The sequence below is a fragment of the Sus scrofa genome, chromosome 15 (assembly GCF_054392235.1).
Source record: "Sus scrofa isolate SSC_HxYL_T2T_F1_AM1 chromosome 15, Sscrofa_HxYL_maternal_Yorkshire_Landrace_v2.0, whole genome shotgun sequence".
Lineage (NCBI taxonomy): Eukaryota > Metazoa > Chordata > Mammalia > Artiodactyla > Suidae > Sus > Sus scrofa.
In genome coordinates this window covers 91,953,169-91,970,970 of record NC_139397.1, presented here as the reverse complement: position 1 = coordinate 91,970,970, position 17,802 = coordinate 91,953,169, and the positions used below count along the sequence as shown (strand labels likewise).

Below are 17,802 nucleotides of genomic sequence, written 5' to 3'. Positions count from 1 at the left end.
ATACATGTTTGATCCCTGACCTTGTTCATTGAGTTAAGGATCTAGCACTGCTCGCAGATGTGGCTTGGATCTGGTGTGGGTGTGGCTGTGGCACAGGCCAGCAGCTGCAGCTCTGATTAGACCCCTTGCCTGGGAACTTCCATATGCTGGCAGTGCCACCCTAAAAAGGAAAAAAAAATTACCCTTCTTTTTACTTGGGGAAAAAAATACAATTCATCTATTGTGGATTATGTACTTTCTCAAGGGTAAAAATTCCTATAAACAAGGAGACCTATAATAATCAGCACTTGTAACAGGTTCTTTCTTCCTTGACTTTCCAAATTAAACGGTATCTGTTCTGGTTGCCTCTATCTTGGCCCCCTTCTATGGGACAGAGTACAGCTCCAGTTCAGGTCTTGTACAAAGGAAAACACCAGGACAGTTTTGAAACAGTCCTTTGATCCTTGTAGCAATGTAAAAGGATGGCACTCAGAGCACACTTTATAGAGAAATCTGACAGCATTTTCAATAAACAAAGTTAAAAAAATTTCCCCGTTGAACAATAAACCAAACATGGGAAAGAGACTTTCGGAACAATGCCTACAACTTCTGGTCTGGACAAATTATTAACATACACAAATAGCTTCCAAAATAACTTTTATTGCTATATAAAAACAAGGCAAGAAAAAAATAGATGCATATTTTTTCTACAAAATTATAAGATATTCAGGCTGTTTAATATTTTTCCATAAATGTATTGAGATAAAAAAGGCAATTTTAAACATAGAAATCTTTTTCACTTAAAGTTTTCAGGTACCTTGTAAGGGGATAAAGAAAATAGTTTTCTTTCTTCTATATTTTCCTATATGTACATTGCAGTTAAGAGTCTGCTAGCAGAGTTATCTAAAAAAGGACATACAAAGATTAAAAATCCCATCATGCTGCAATACAATTAGCATAAAGCTTTACTTCTTCCTTTGGGCTTTCAGATTTGGCAGTTGTGGTCAACAGTATTGCACCGGAATTTCCAACACAACAGGGTAAAGAGCCTAATTAAAAACAAGACATCCTCTTTATTTTGTCCTTTAGAAAACAGAAACCACTTGTCAGTATTCCTTAAAGAGTGCAATTACCTTCTTTGTCATTTGATTGTAAGGTCTGAGATGCTGTCTCTAACCTGCCCGGCTTAAATGAAACCACAGGAGGAGAGGGAAGAGCGTACTTTGGAGGGTGGATGTAGCCTGACACAAGGCGCACAGGAAGCTATACATTTTTGATAACATTAATTCAGAAAGTATATTCATTTGAGTTTCTCAATAAGCCCTTCGAGACAAAAGGTTTTAGTGTTGATTTAGATGAGTGTTAAAATAAAGCTTTTTTTCCCCCTGAAATTAGATTATGGGGTAAGACAAGCCAAACCACCTCTGCAGATGATACAAGCTATAATTATTTGGGAAGATTTCAATCCCTGTTTTGGAATTGATACCTAAGGCTTTCTTCTCCTCTATTCTTTTTGTGGGCTTCTTAATGAGATATTTCTGGGGGGGAGATGCTTTAGTAGGAAATATCAGCTTTTGAAAGATAAAGGTACAATTATCATTAGAATAAAAAGCCCATTAAAAGAAGAGTCTCAAACAGAAAAGTTTTCTAGATATATTTTACTATGCATTGTTTTCATAAAGGTTGAGAAAGAAAGAAAAGAAGTTCCTATAATATCTGTACGATTACCCTCACATTAGCCCACAAGAGGGATTAAAACAAAGAGCTGAGATGAGGGTGCTCAGATACGTCTCAACAGAGCACAATTTCTAACGCCAAATCCATAATTAACTTTTCACTAATAACCTCTTTCTTGGCCTCTATGAAGGGGGAAGGCAGCTTTAATCCTTGAGGTCGTCACTAATCCCTCCACTCCCCCCCGCCAAAAAAAAAACCTGGAATTTTTTTGCACATCCATATAATGAAACATCCATTTATCAAAGTGTGTGTGTGTGATGATGCAATTACTCCTTCCACTTAGCACCCAAATTGTAGCATGCTCTACCTACATCGAATTTTATGTGTCTACTATGTACCAGGTATTTTGCAGGGTATTGGGGATCCTGATGACACTATTGCCAATTTTGGAAAAAGAGTTAAATAAGAAGAAAACTGTTTTGTCAAAGGAGTTTTGAATGGTTATCGTGAAGCTTAAGGGACATGATGGAGTGTAGCTGGTACTCAGTCTATGGAAGTAATTATCAGCTACTCTAAAAGGAAGTTCACTAAGTACCAAAAATGTTACGTTTATTTGGTGTAAACTGTGCAGTTTTTATTCACCTTAAAATGTTCCAGTTAAAAATTGCAGGGAGGAGTTCTCGTGTGGCTCAGCAGTTGAAGGACCTGACATTGTCACTGCAGTGGCTTGGGTCACTGCTGTGGTGAGGGTTTGATCTCTGGCCCTGGAACTTTCACATTCCATGAGTATGGTTCCCCTCCCCCCAATAATAATAATAAATTAACTTAAGAAAATTGCAGGGTAACCAAAAATCAACTCCAAAGTGAAAAGCATCATTTCTGCATGGGTACTACTGTAGGTTTTTGCTTAAGTCAGCCCAGAGCCTAGACAGAGGTCTTCATGCATGAAAGTTGTCATTTCTGAGTCTCAATTCACTGCTGAGAACCCAAAGCTCAAGATATCCCCTAAAATTCCACCCAAGTCAGGAAGGACCCTAGCTTTTACACCTGGAGAAGGGCAGACAATGAAGTCATTCTCTCCTATCTCCAAACCCAGAGCTGGTCAGCAGCTAAGACCATGAAGAGTTAAAATTACAACTGATGAATCTTCGAAAGCTATGGATGTTCCTGCCTAAATCTTTCTTTCTTTTTTTTTCCCTTCTTTTTTGGTCACCCTGAGGCATATGGAGTTCCCAGGCCAGGGATCAGATCCGAGCCACAGTTGCAGCCTATGCCACAGCTGCAGCAATGCCAGATCCTTAACACACTGTGCTGGGCCTGGGATCGAACCTGCATCCTGGCACTGCGGAGACACTGCTGATCCAGTTGTGCCACAGTGGGAACTCCACTAAACCTTTCTTTTTCATCAAGATACAATTTGAAGATCAAAGGGGTATGAAGGTAAGCCGTGGCTGGTTGGCAGTGGCAGGGTGCCCATGAGGAAATTCCAGGTAAGGGTTGGCCCTTTGCCGTGGCTATTTGGAGACTCTGCCTTGGAATCAGAGCCAGAAGGTAAATTTTAACAACTCTATTGCACTCCAGCAAATGATGTTTATCCAGAGGGGGGTCAAGGCAGGTATAAATTAGTGCATAACAGCAAAAACAGCCTAGTGAAGTGGTTAGGATCATGGACCGAGGTGTCAAACTGCCAGGTTGTGAATCTTGTTCCAACATTTAAGAGCTGTGTGACCTTTGGGCAAGTTTCTAACCTTCCCCAGTCTCAGATCTCTCATAAGCAAAATGAAGATTTTAATAGTACCTACCGAATGAGGTTTTTCTAAGGATTGAATGAACTGAGATTTGTAAAGTGTTTAGTGTATTGTCTGGCATATAGTATGTTCCATATAAGTACTTTTTAAAATAAAACCAGAAGCTTGGGAAAAAGTGCTCTTTGAGGTTTGGAGAGCAGTTTATACTGCCTAAGCATGCAGGCATATTCTCATTCTAATTCGGTTTGAAATCTGAATCATAAAGTACACTAAACCCAAGGAAGCCTTGGGTGAAGTCAGTTTTGGGAAAATGTCCAGGTCCGATCAGAGGTGACCTGTTCAGCTACATAGGCCCAGTTACTTCCCCAAATGCCCTAAGAAAAACCTCAGTCTCCAGGGCCAATCTAAGGTCAAACGAGCTGGGGAAGGAGCAGAGGGCAGGCACAGGGAAAAGGGAACCGGTTATTCTCCTAAATTTTTTTCTGTGCTCTGGTCATATCTGTGCAGCATAAACCCTGTCCCAGATCTTCATGACCTGATTCCGAAACTTTAGAACTAGACTCCCAGAATTAACAGAGAATGACTGCGTGACAAGAGCCTGGGGAAGGTGTCAGTTTATCGCATTTACCAACTGATAGAAACATTCTCGTCATTCGTTCTACACAAGGCACGATGCTAAATGCTTTGGTCCTCAACAAGAAAGAGGTAACAGAACCCCAATTTATATCCACTGTTATTTACACTGATCATCTCCCTTTCAATTCAGGTTAAGTTCATAGGCCTCAATCAATACAAACATTTCCAAGAAATCCTACTTCATGATTAGAATAAATATTGGCTCTGTGGAGCTCAATCATCTAACAGCTGAATAGGAGAAGCTAAGCTCTAGAGCTTGTTTGAAAAAGCCATGTTACCTGGTTACCCCTCCACCCCATTTACATGGTGGATCTCTGTCCAGCCTCATCCAGGGCGAAGTTTCTTTTCCTTGCTGCTGCTTCACTGTTTAACTCTGAATCTGATTTGTCCATGTTGCCAAAGTTCACTGCCATGGTACCTTCGGCTCCCTCTGGAGCGCCTCCATTTGGGTGAAGAAGGACAGAATTTGGTTCCTTAGGACGTTTCCATTGCGGTCTGGTGACTATCCAAAAAATGAGAGCCCCAAACACCAGAACCAGAAGGCCGAAGGTATTTGTGAAAACACCTTCTGGTGGAAGGGTACTGTATGCAGGAGATTGCCTACAAAAAAGGAGAAAGTGTGTCCAATTATAGAGGGTGATACAACAACACACCACAGAGTCTTGAATGTATCTGCTCAAAATACACACTGGTATGGCTTCAACATAAATCCCTTTAAGGCTTGATAATATGGAGAAATTTAAGTGAGGCCATAATTCACTCAATGGACTAGTATGAAATCATTAAAAATCATAAGTATGAAAATAATTTATTATCGGAGTTCCCGTCGTGGCGCAGTGGTTAACGAATCCGACTAGGAACCATGAGGTTGCGGGTTCGGTCCCTGCCCTTGCTCAGTGGGTTAACGATCTGGCGTTGCCGTGAGCTGTGGTGTAGGTTGCAGACGTGGCTTGGATCCCGCGTTGCTGTGGCTCTGGCGTAGGCCGGTGGCTACAGCTCCGATTCAACCCCTAGCCTGGGAATCTCCATATGCCGCTGAAGCGGCCCAAGAGATAGCAACAACAACAACAAAAGACAAAAAGACAAAAAAAATTAAAAAATAAAAAAAAATAAAAATTTATTATCTAAAACACTTGTATTACTTAAAATTGAAAAAAGGACACACAAACATATGCATGCCATAATTACAATTAATATAAAAACATGCACATCAAAAGGACTGCAAGAACATGCATAACTTTAATAATAAAGAATGGTACAATCTGTTCGACTGGTTTTTCTTCCAAGCATTATTAATGCTAAATTACCTGTATAATATATTTTTTAAAATAAATATTTAACCTTTTTTATTTTCAACCTTTAAAAATTTTGCTACATTTATATTATATTCATTCAATGAACAAGTATTTAACATTCTGTCACATAACTACTGCAATTAGGAAAACTATGAACAAACTTACAGGGCAAAAATCAGTTTCTCGGTCACTCCCATAAGTACTGTTGCAATCACTGTTCCAAAGATGAGAAGTCCAGAATAAACGTGTATGGGCATGAGAAGTGCTCGGAGAGAAAGTGGAGCCCAAGGAAGCAGAAAGACAAAAAAACCTAGAAGCAGCTAAACACCGAAAAGTACAAAGGTTATCCTTTATAAGTTTTAACTAATTTAAAAATTATTATCATAAAGCAATATGTATGAAATGAAAAAACATTTCGTGTAAAACTGGCACACACACACAAAAAACAAAAAAACAATGGCATAAGATGAAGTTTCCCCACTCCAGTTCCACTCAAAAGTGACGCCTACTATCACTTCCTCAAGTATCCTTCCAGAAAAATTTCTATGAACAAGCGCGAGCGTGTGTGTGTGTGTGTGTGTGTGTGTGTGTGTGTGTGTGTGTGTGTTTAAAGAGAGAGGGAGTTTTTTGAAGTGTAAGTGGGATTTTACTATATATATTTGTTCTGCATATTGCTTTTTTCCTTAGCAGTATATCTTAAGAGATATTTTCATATCAACACATGCTTATAATAGTTTATTCTTTAATGGCTAATATTTTATGTTAAAACTCTAACTTAAATTATTCAGTTCCCTATCAATGGACATTTCCAGTTTTTTGCTGTCACTAACAAGGCTACAGTGAACATTCCAAACATTCTCACTTTTTTATTTTTATCCATTTCCTTCAGGCTGCCAAGTAGGAAGGGAAGTACAAGATTTTTAAGTCACTAAACCCAAATACAATAGGACATATTTCTTCAGTTCAACCTAAGAAAACTCTGTGGAAAAAACCTGAAAATTTTGTTTGACGAGGAAGAAATGAATTCTGCAGAAAACTCCATTTCCCTGATGATTAAATCTCTAGTGGGATAACTCTGCAGAGAAGACAAGATTCTTACATAAACTAAAGTCTGTGAATGCGCTCACAATTTTATTTTGTTGCCCCACATCCCTGTACATTAAGTACTCTCTTCTCCTCAAGAAAATGGAGATGACTTAGTGACCAATGAGTTACTGAGTTTAAAGGAACTTTTTTTTTTTCTCAGATAATCTCTTTGGGATCTAGCACCCCAACAAAACGACTATGAGAAGAGAGGAGAATGAGAGGAAACACTAGCATCGCTGTTCATTTTTCCTGGTTGAGATCAAAGGACTAATGGGATGGAGAAGAATGAAAGCAGAAGGGGCAAGATGCCCTGAAGCACATTTAGAATCAGCTTTTTTTTTTTTTTTTTTTTTTCTTTTTGCCTTTTCTAGGGCCGCTCCCACAGCATATGGAGGTTCCCAGGCTAGGGGTCGAATCGGAGCTGTAGCCACCGGCCTACGCCAGAGCCACAGCAACGCGGGATCTAACCTACAACACAGCTCACGGCAATGCCAGATCCTTAACCCACTGAGCAAGGCCAGGGATTGAACCCGAAACCTCATGGTTCCTAGTTGGATTCGTTAACCACTGCGCCACAGCAGGAACTCCTAGAATCAGCTTAAAGGCAACAGGGATGAATGGAAAGCAACTGAAAATGCACTGGATAAGCTGATTTGGATGTTTTACTGTCCATTAATACCACAAACTCCTGAATATATTAGAAACAGTTCAGAGTTCCATTGGAGGTTCAGAATGTTCCTAATTCTCCTTCAGTGATCTTTAGTGATTCTTTTAATATCAAATGGCAAGCATCCTGATGTACAAGTTGTGCTTTCTGTATAAAAATGTGTCTTTGGCAGGTGAGTGACTGCCAAAGATTTAGCACAAATATATATTTCTATGAATAAGTTATTACATTTTTTTCTCTGACTTACCCATGGGAATATATTTTTCCATATTCCTATTTTCCTGCCTCTTCTATTCCTAAGATTCCTATTGTTTTGAATCTCTCTTACTGTTTTCTCTTATTTCTTTCAAGATGTATCATGTGTGTCTCTTGTAATCTGTAGAGCTCAATGATCTAAGTAGATGGGACATCAGAAATTTGCTCACAGGGCCCCAAGACAATTTAACTCCTCTAAATTGTACTTTTACCATGAACACATTTTTTTTTTCAACAATAGAAAATTATTTTTAAAAGGAAAGGAAGGAGTTCCTGTTGTGGCTCAGCAGTTAACGAATCTGACTAGGAACCATGAGGTTGCAGGTTTGATCCCTGGCCTCACTCAGTGGGTTAAGGATCTGGCATTGCTGTGAGCTGTGGTATTGCCGTGAGCTGTGGTGTGGGTCACAGACGCATTTCAGATATGGCATTGCTGTGGTGTTGGCTGGCAGCTATAGCTCCGATTAGACCCTAGTCTGGGAACCTCCATATGCCACAAGTGTGGCCCTAAAAAAGACCAAAAAAAAAAGGAAGAAAGAAAAAATTTATAGAATGTCTAACTTTGATGGAAAGTGTTACAAACAACACAAATTTATAACATAATAACTTATAAACATTTAAAATTTATATTAATCATTTTTTATTTCCTTTTAACCATCTTAGCCTTACTATCTCACAAATAATATGGCAACTTAAAACCTAGTGGACTGGAGTTCCCGTCGTGGTGCAGTGGAAACTAATATGACTAGGAACCATGAGGTTGTGGATTTGATTCCTGGCCTCACTCAGCGGATTAAGGATCCAGCATTGTCATGAGCTGTGATGTAGGTCACAGATACAGCTCAGATCTGGCATTGCTGTAGCCGTGTCGTAGGCCGGCATCTACAGCTCCAATTTGATCCCTAGCCTGGGAACTTCCATATGCCATAGGTGCAGCCCTAAAAAGACAAAAGACAAAAATAAACAAATAAATAAATATAAAAATAAAAACTTAGTGGACTGAATATTACAAAATCCCTTGGTCCCTTTAAGGCAGTATTTCTTTCCTTTTTTTTTTTTTTTTTTTTTTTTTTTTTTTGTCTTTTTGCCATTTCTTGGGCTGCTCCCAAGGCATATGGAGGTTCCCAGGCTAGGGGTCTAATCGGAGCTGTAGCTGCTGGCCTACAGCAGAGCCACAGCAACGCGGGATCCAAGCTGCATCTGCGACCTATACCACAGCTCACGGCAATGCCGGATCCTTAACCCACTGAGCAAGGGCAGGGATCAAACCCGCAACCTCGTAATTCCTAGTTGGATTTGTTAACCACTGACCCACAACCGGAACTCTAAGTCAGTATTTCTTGAAGTGTTCACAGAAGACCTTCATCAGAAACTCTTATTAAGGTGTTTATTTAAAAGATCCCTAGGCCACATCCTACATCAGCATTTCTAGAAGTAGGGTCCAAGGATCTGCATTTTGATGGAACACCAATATGGTTCTTAATACATATTAAAGTCAGAAGACAGCTGCTTTTGATTCACTCAAACTATTTCAGAGATAGGGGTTAAGTACAGTCTGGAAAATTCGTAAAAGTGAAGGTAGTAGAATCTTTTGTCACCTTCAGTCTACAAACACTTATTAAGTACTATAGTGTTTAGGAACCATCACATACAGAAAACTGCTCTTCGCCACAACAGAATTTTTAGGCAAGCTAAAGAAAAGTAAAATTTCATTTAAAAAGTTATTATTTGGGAGTTCCTATAGTGACGCAGTAGAAGCAAACCTGGCCAGTATCCATGAGGTTGCGGGTTCGATCCCCCGGCCTTGCTTAGTGGGCCAGGAGCTGAGGTGTAGGTCTCACATTGATCCCAACGTGCTTGGATCCCACGGGGTGGTGTAGATCCCAACGTGGCTTAGATCCCACATTGCTATGGCTGTGGTGTAGGCCGGCAACTACAGCTCTGAATGGACCCCTAGCCTGGGAACTTCCCTATGCCATAAGTGTGGGCCTAAAAAGACCAAAAAAAGTTATTTAGCATTTACACTGTATTAGGTATTATAAGTAACCTAGAGATGATTTAAAGTATACCAGAAGATATGCATAGGTTATATGCAAATACTATGGCAGTTTATATATAGGACTTAAGCATTTGTGGATTTGGAACCAATCATTTGTGGATACTGAAGGATAACTTGTTCACTCATTCCTTCATTTAAAGCACACATTTCTGAGTCCCATCTCTAGAGTTTCTGAGTCAGTAGGTCTGGAGTAGAACCTGAGAATCTGTATTGCTAACTTCCCTGGTGATTCTAATGCTGCCATTCTAGGCACCACAGTTTGAGAAGCTCTATCTTAGGTCATTTGTAAGCTGTGTTTTTCAAACATAACAGCACATTTCTTCTGGGGTAAAACATCTAATCAAAACTAACTATAATATGTTCATAGTTTTTTATAGAAAGAAATGACAGGCATTCAAACTGGACACTAAGTTTCCTGTCAATACCCTACATCTTCTTGCTGCACTGTCTTTCATCACCTTTTCATCCACCTGGTAATTTCTCAACCTGGCTCAGCCATCCTCAAGACAACTCCTGGTCTACCAGGTACCACTGGAGTTAACCACACAGTCAAGGAGACGATCCCGATGTAGTCTCTGTAAGGATGTGGGTTTGATTTCTGGTCTCTTAGTGGGTTAAGGACCTGGTGTTGCCACAAGTTTCAGCATAGGTTGCAGATATGGCTCAGATCTGGTGTTGCCATGGCTGTGGTGAAGGCTGGGAGCTGTAGCTCCGATCTGACCCTTAGCCCTGAAACTACCACATGCAGCAGTTACAGCTGTAAAAAGAAAAAAAAAAAAAAAAAAAAAGGGAGACTACTATTGCTATAAATTCATGGTTATGATGCTCATGATTATAAGCTCTTGAATGCTGCTCAATAATCCTTCTCTTCTCTGATTTATCAACTGGTCCTCCATGCTCCAGTTTAGGCTCTCTTGTGCACCTCCCCACTATTGGCAGATGATCCTACTACTACCGCATGAGAAAAGCAGGCAATTTCAACTCTCCCTCTTTTTCAATGGCCTCACGCACAGCATATGGAAGTTCCTGGGCCAGGGATCAAATTCGAGTTTATGCCACAGCTGGATCCTTAACCCACTGTGTCAGGCTGGGTAATGAACCCGCACTGCTACAGAGACAATGTCGAATCCTTAACCTGATTCTACAGCAGGAACTCCAAGAGTGTCATTTCTCTGCCAGCAAACCAAACAAAGCAAAAATCATCCCAAGCCAACAATTCCCTCCCTTCTTCAATTATAATGGAGTTGGTATCCTCCAATTTTCCAGCAGTCTCTGTAATCTGCTTCTTGAAGACACAGCTATAAAAAATTATTTCCTCTCTCTAGTATTCACTGCCTTTTCCTTTCTGTTGGTGCTATCCTGTGAGCATGTACAAACTTCTCACAATGAAACAAAGTAAAAAAAAAAAAAGGCACTCAAGTGCCTGCCTTGACTCCTGTCTCTGACTGGTAACCACCCTCTCTCTCCTTCCCTTCTTACTCAAACCTCTTGATTGACTTGCCTCTATTTGCTCACTGTAAATAAAGGAGAAAAAAAGAGAGTTCTGTTCAATATTCTATTCTGCAAGGATTAACCTACTGCACTAACTGACCAACAGACTGAGGAAATGAAGACAAAAACAGAATGCTCTGGGTTTTGAACAAAAAGTCCTCTTAATGAGTTAGATACATGTATCTTGAGAAGAATTCTAATGAACCAGTATTCTCACATCTTCTCATACATGAGAGAGCACTAAAATCATAAACTTGAGATATCCATTCTCTCTAACAGTAATCTTTTACCGAGATGTATACGTGACTGCACATATTCTCCAGCCCTAAATCACATGTACACTGGCTTCTCCTACATTTATTTGGAGTAGTTTACTCAGAGCCACCAAGTGGCTGTCCCCCAGGCTACAGTCCTCAGTTAAGACCTTGAATAAAACTTAAACTCACAACTCTCATGTTGTGCATTTTTCTTTCAGTTGGCATTTTTGGCAACCATGAAGGGACACAGAGCAGACTTTTCTCCTTCAGCCCAATGCTACCAGAATTCAGAGCCTTGGTACGAGCAAGGGCCCCTTATGCTTGTCTGCTTCCTTGATTCCAGACAACTGAGTGAGTCTTTCTTGGGTCTTAGATCTCCTGTTTTGGTTGAGAATCCTGAGTTTTATTTGGTGGTGGATAAACTTGCTATGAGGAGGAGGTTTTCCGTGAAATTAAGGCAAATCAGGAAGAGGTACCCAAATTCTCAGTGGAAAGACACTGAGAAGGTTGCTCATTTGAATGACACTGAGAAGGTGCAGGCTAAGTGAGTGGATATAGGGCTGAGGTGGGTGTCCTTCCTCGAATTGGCTACTTTAACAGTTTGTTGGCATAAAAGTGATGATAACTTATGAGAGATTTTAGCTCTAAAGACAAGGGACAATAGCTCCTCCTGGCCAGCTATGGCTTTCTCAGGCAACCTAGAAACTTAGGGAAGTAGAGACAAATTCTTGTACCATGCAGTGGACCGATAGGGAAACTCATTCATTAATTAAAAAATAACTTGTCTGGGGTTGCACTTTAAGAATCGGCCATCCAGTGCTCCACATCACCATGGCAGTTTTAGACTGCCAGAGAGAAAGGCCGATGCACATAAAAGAGCTGAAATAACTCTAGGATGATACCTGGAGAAGTTAAACTCACAAAATAGCACACTGGCCCACCACAGTTTCAACAGTAATTTTATCCTGACAAACCAACATCAAAAGGGAAATAAGGTTTCCCAAACAGAAGAGGAGGCACCAGATAATCGATCTCTAACACATCAGTCAGGTTTATGTACATATAGAGCTGATACTTCTAAGTACTTACTTAGATAGGAAAACTATGCTAAAGGAGATCTTTCCATGAAATGGCCAAAACAGGGCTCTTTCATCATTCTGCATAGGCAGCAAGGAACAGTAACTTGAAAAAACCCAAACCCATCTTTTTGAAATTCTGACGCCAAGGAAATAAAAGTCCTGCTTAGAAGGAGCTTACATTTGTCTCCCTGTGCCTTTGAGACGTAAATGTTTTACCAGGTCTTCTCAGGAAACATTTATCTAGACCATTCCCAATTCCTGAGACTGAGGGGGAAAATGGGAAAAGAAGCCGTTTTAAAGTCAAGCGAGCAAACTCATTCCAACTGTTCTTTATATATACATTAGTGAGTTTTATACTGTAACATCTCATTCATAACTAAATTTTAAAATGAAGCTATGCGGGAGTTTCTGTTGCGGCTCAGTGGTTAACGAATCCGACTAGGAACCATGAGGTTTCGGGTTCGATCCCTGGCCTTGCTCAGTGGGTTGAGGATCCGGCGTTGCCCTGAGGTGTGGTGTAGGTTGCAGACGTGGCTCGGATCCCGAGTTGCTGTGATTCTGGTGTAGGCCAGCAGCAATAGCTCCGATTAGACCCCTAGCCTGGGAACCTCCATATGCCGCGGCCATGGTCCTAGAAAAAAGGCAAACAAACAAACAAACAAAAATAAGATAAAATAAAATAAAATGAAGCTATGAGATCTGTGGTTGTGTCTATCTGCAGGTCTGTGTGTATGTTATAGATATGACATGTTTCTACCTTTGAGTGGTATTATCAAATTTAATTTGTAAAAGACCTCTATTTAATTGGCTTAAAAGAAAATGCCTATAAGTTAAATATTTCTAAATGTAATAGAAACAAACCCAATGTTTTTCAAGATCATGTAATCTAGGATTAAAGCAAGTTTCAGTTTGTTGGTTTAATAGGCCTAACTTTAGAGTTAACAACACTAAATGTAAAACATTTATTGGACCTAGGTTTAATCAAAAGTCACATAAGTTCATATTATCTCTGTTACAAAATCTGTCAGAAAAATAATTTGGCATGATGATATTTTCATAAGTAAATTAAATGTAAATTAAATAAGACATTTTAGGTAAACCCTTTAAGAATAATTATGTTCTATGATAAATCTAACTAAAAATAATTTCTCCAAATCATTTTGGTAACTTGAAACTTTACGATTTTGCTACATTAAGCTAAATGATAGGAATTCAATAAATGTCTGGATCATTCTATATAAAATGAAATACTGAAACATTAATTGCTAAGCAAGTCTAAATTTACCTACTTTTGTCTTATTAGAGAAAATTAAAGATGTTTGGTTTTTTTCAGACACTTGTCTTACACCATGTTGAGAAAAAAAATTATGCTACAAGGAAATACATGTTTCTATAAATTATAAAATGTGTTTATAAGTTTGCCAATCAAGAAATTCTGATGTGACAGTCAGTTCATAATTGCTTACTTCTTTGTTTTTTATTTTTTTCTTTCTAGGGTTGCACGCGTGGCATATGGAAGGCTAGAGGTTAAATCGGAGCTGCATATGCCACAGCCACAGAAATGTGGCATCTGAGCTGCATCTGCAACCTACACTGCAGCTCATGGCAATGCTGGATCCTTAACCCACTGAACGAGGCCAGGGATTGAACCCACATCCTCCTGGATACTAGTTGGGTGCGTTACTGCTGACCACAAGAGGAACTCCCATAATTGCTTACTTCTTAGTTTTTACTAGCAATTACAGAGTAGCAATGAGACCTGCTGTGTAGCACTGGGAACTATGTCTAGTCACTTATGATGGAGCATGATAATGTGAGAAAATAGAATGTGTACATGTATGTGTAACTGGGTCACCATGCTATACAGTAGGAAAAAAAATGTATTGGGGAAATAACAATTAAAAAAATAAAAACAAAAATAAAAAGATTTTTAAAGATTAAGAATTCTAATTAAATTATATAATTAAAACTAATGACATTAATACAGAAAATATCTTTATTTGCAAGAAAAAAAGGTGTAGGAACTGGAAATACGTTTTGTTAAGGGAAAATAAATTAATTTTGTCCTAAAAAGATGTTAAAAGGAGACACATATTCTGTTCTAAAGAGAGGTTAAAAGGAGAGCATAGGATAAAAACCTGGAGGTAAAGTAAATTATAGAAAGTTTGTGGAAAAGAAATCCTGAGAAAAGAATTTTGTGCACAGTCAGGACTGTCTAAGATTAGAATAAATTTAACTGAGCAAATGAATGTTAATATTAAAGATTAATTAAGGTGGTACAAAAACTAGAACTTAGTTTTCTTTCTGTTAAGAGGACAAAGTTTTCTCATAATATTGACCTGTCTTGACAACAGATTGTAAAGTTTATTTACCTTTTAAGTAATCTGCTGTAACCACCTGTATTTGCTTTCGAAATCATTTATTATGACTTTAGTTAGGTGAATAAGCATTGTTTCACAGTGACTGTGACCCTATTGGACCAGTGTTTTAAAACCTTCAGGAGTGCCTGCTGTGGCTTTATGGGTTAAGAATCTGGCTGCAGCAGCTTGGGTAGCTGTGGAGACGTGGGTTTGATCCCCTGACTGGCACAGTGAGTTAAAGGATCTGGCACTGCCAGAGCTGCAGCACAGACTGCATGGCCCAGGAACTTCCATATGCCCCAGATACAGCCATAAACAAACAAACAAACGAAAAAAACTCTTTTGATATCCTTGACAAACTTCTCCAAGTGAAGTCCTTCTGACCTCTACCTAAGTTTGGGATGCTTCAGAGAGCCCCTGAAACATCTCAAAGAGAGATATTAAACTAATTAGGCTTATTTGATATGTTAAATTACATGGAAACATTGTCAAACAAGTGATGATAAACCTTCTTAGGGTATATTATATGGGTGAAAGTTATTAATATAAATGTTCTAGAAATTATATGAAATCTCTAAAATTTGGATGTGTCCTGGTATCATGCTATCAGTTATAATTCTAATTATTATCTTAAAAAGTTGTATGTCACAGAAATAAATTTCTTGTCAGATCTTTAACCATTCATTTTAAGCCTTTCCTCATTTATAGACAGGTCTTCTTTTATTCTGGTGCTTTTTCAAACATGCTTCAACTTCAAGAAGATTTATAGAAAAGACTTTTTGAAAGCACAGGTTTCTGATAATGTTCAGATTATACCACTGAACTGGGTTAAAAAATTAAAGCAGTCTAATGAAAAATCTGATGGTTTCATAAAACTGTTAACAGAATATTAAGATCAACAAGAATTAGTTACATAGGACTGATGAACTGATAAATTTTATAACATTTATGACTTTTTGTCTGAAATATTACTGGTCCTTTTACTCTTTGCTTTTCCAGATTTAATGAAATCTTTTCTCTTGAGCTTACTGTGACTTACAGTAGCTTTGTAAATTATACCTTCGTAAATAAAGATGAAACTTTTATCTTTTTCTCTCTACCTGATCCCTTGAGAATTTGGAAATTCTCACTGAGTATTCTTATTTTCATGGCAATACAGTTATAGCATAAGTTCAAGAAAAATCTGTTCTCCTTATAACAAAACACATTTGGGGAGTTCCCGTCGTGGTGCAGTGGTTAACGAATCCGACTGGGAACCAAGAGGTTGCAGGTTTGATCCCTGCCCTTGCTCAGTGGGTTAACTATCCGGTGTCGCTGTGAGCTGTGGTGTAGGTCGCAGATGTGGCTCGGATCCAACGTTGCTGTGGCTCTGGCGTAGGCTGGCGGCTACAGCTCCAATTGGACCCCTAGCCTGGGAACCTCCATGTGCCGTGGGAAGCGGCCCAAGAAATGGAAAAAGACAAAAAAAAAACAAAAAAAACAAAAAAAAACCCCAAAAAACCAAAAAAAAAAAAAAAAACCACATTTGGAAATATTGGTTATATTACCATGGCTTTGACTGGAATGTCATTTTGAGAATATGCATAAAACCAGACATGACCAGACAGCTTAAAAAAAACTAAGATGGATTTTAAAGAGCCATAAAGCTCTTTGGAAAAAAACAGCCTAATGCCTTTTTTACAGGGTTCCCAACAACCTGGCCAGGTGAGTAAAAATGTCCCTTCTTGGTAGGTGCAGGAACCTCAGGATATTTGGGAGACCTCAAGAGAGAGGAATTCCCTCAAATCTGTAGGTATTGCAGATGGCTCTGATGGCAAATCCTTGCTGTGGCTTTCCTGGCCTTGAGATGCCTTTTTAAAAGTCAATTTGAGATTCCTTATGAAAAGTTCCAGCAAAATAAAATTTAAAATAGCCTATAAGATCTTTAACTATTCTTGTTACCCTTATGCAAACAACGAGGCCAAATTTATTGAAAATAGGCTTATTTTGCAAACGAGTTAGCCTGAAGTTAGCTATATTTGGTAGAAATGGAGATAGAAGAATTAGGTTTCAGTGGATATGGATATTAAGTTCTAATATTTGTTAACTGTCTTTGAGATTTGGTGAGCCTAAGACTCACTTCCTGGATAGCTCCTTATTTATAATAATGTTATATACCATTATACAATTTTAATGAATTATTAACAGGACATCCTAAACCTGAGGCTTATCACAACAATCCATCTTTGGATTAAGATCAAATGCCCCATAACCTACAACCAGGAGATTATGCATATCACAAAAGACATCATTTAAAGGACGCTTTCCAGCCTACATGTCAAGACCCTTATCAAGTATTCCTAACTAACTCATGCACAGCAAAACTAAAGGGATTCCTATTTTCCACTTAACAAGGATCTCTGCACCAAACTGGTCTATAGGGAAGACAGCTGACCTCAAAATCATCTTAAATAATGCTCAAACAGAAAAGAAATGACATCCATACCAGCACAAGAAGATGACATCAGAAACAGCTATTTCAAGATATCAAATTTGACCTATACCAATACCTATAGTGTTTTCTTGGTGTCTTGGACCTTTGCAAATGAATCAAAAGTTTTTCTATCATGAGCACAATTCTATACAGTGTTTAAAAATTCAATCCAATCGTTGGGTTTTATGGTCAATTGCTTTGGTGGATTTCTCTTCTCCAAGACCCTGATTGGATGTCCCTAGAAAATTTAGTTTAGAAGAAAGAAGTTATAGTTCTATTTGGGCCACTAATGATATTACTAGATGGGATCCCTTTACTCGGCCAACGAATCATACTTGCTCTGACCCTGGATTTAAATATGAATTTTCTTTCTTTTTTTTTTTTTTGGTCTTTTGTCTTTTTTTGTTGTTGTTGTTGTTGTTGTTGCTATTTCTTGGGCCGCTCCCGCGGCATATGGAGGTTCCCAGGCTAGAGGTCTAATTGGAGCTGTAGCTGCCAGCCTACGCCAGAGCCACCACAACGCGGGATCCGAGCCACGTCTGCAACCTACACCACAGCTCACGGCAACGCCGGATCATTAACCCACTGAGCAAGGGCAGGGACCGAACCTGCAACCTCATGGTTCCTAGTCGGATTCGTTAACCACTGCGCCACGACGGGAACTCCATGAATTTTCTTTAAAGGGTATTCAAGCTCAGTCAGAACAGAAAGCTAAATTTCAGTCAAAAAACATAACTTCA

The 17,802-nt window shown here is 39.0% G+C and overlaps 1 protein-coding gene across 4 annotated transcripts in view; it reads right to left on the bottom strand.

The window, feature by feature from the left end:
- Nucleotides 1-619: 619 nt before the first annotated feature.
- Nucleotides 620-17,802, bottom strand: part of CYBRD1 (cytochrome b reductase 1) — a 45,982-nt gene continuing 28,799 nt past the window's right edge. For 3 of the 4 annotated variants that reach the window (XM_084997934.1, XM_005671927.4, XM_084997933.1), the window contains 2 exons: nucleotides 5,501-5,655; nucleotides 620-4,640 (listed from right to left, as the gene is read on the bottom strand). In XM_084997934.1, the coding sequence (XP_084854060.1) occupies nucleotides 4,340-4,640; nucleotides 5,501-5,655 (456 nt within the window). In that variant the 3' untranslated portion in view covers nucleotides 620-4,339. 4 annotated transcript variants of the gene reach the window in all.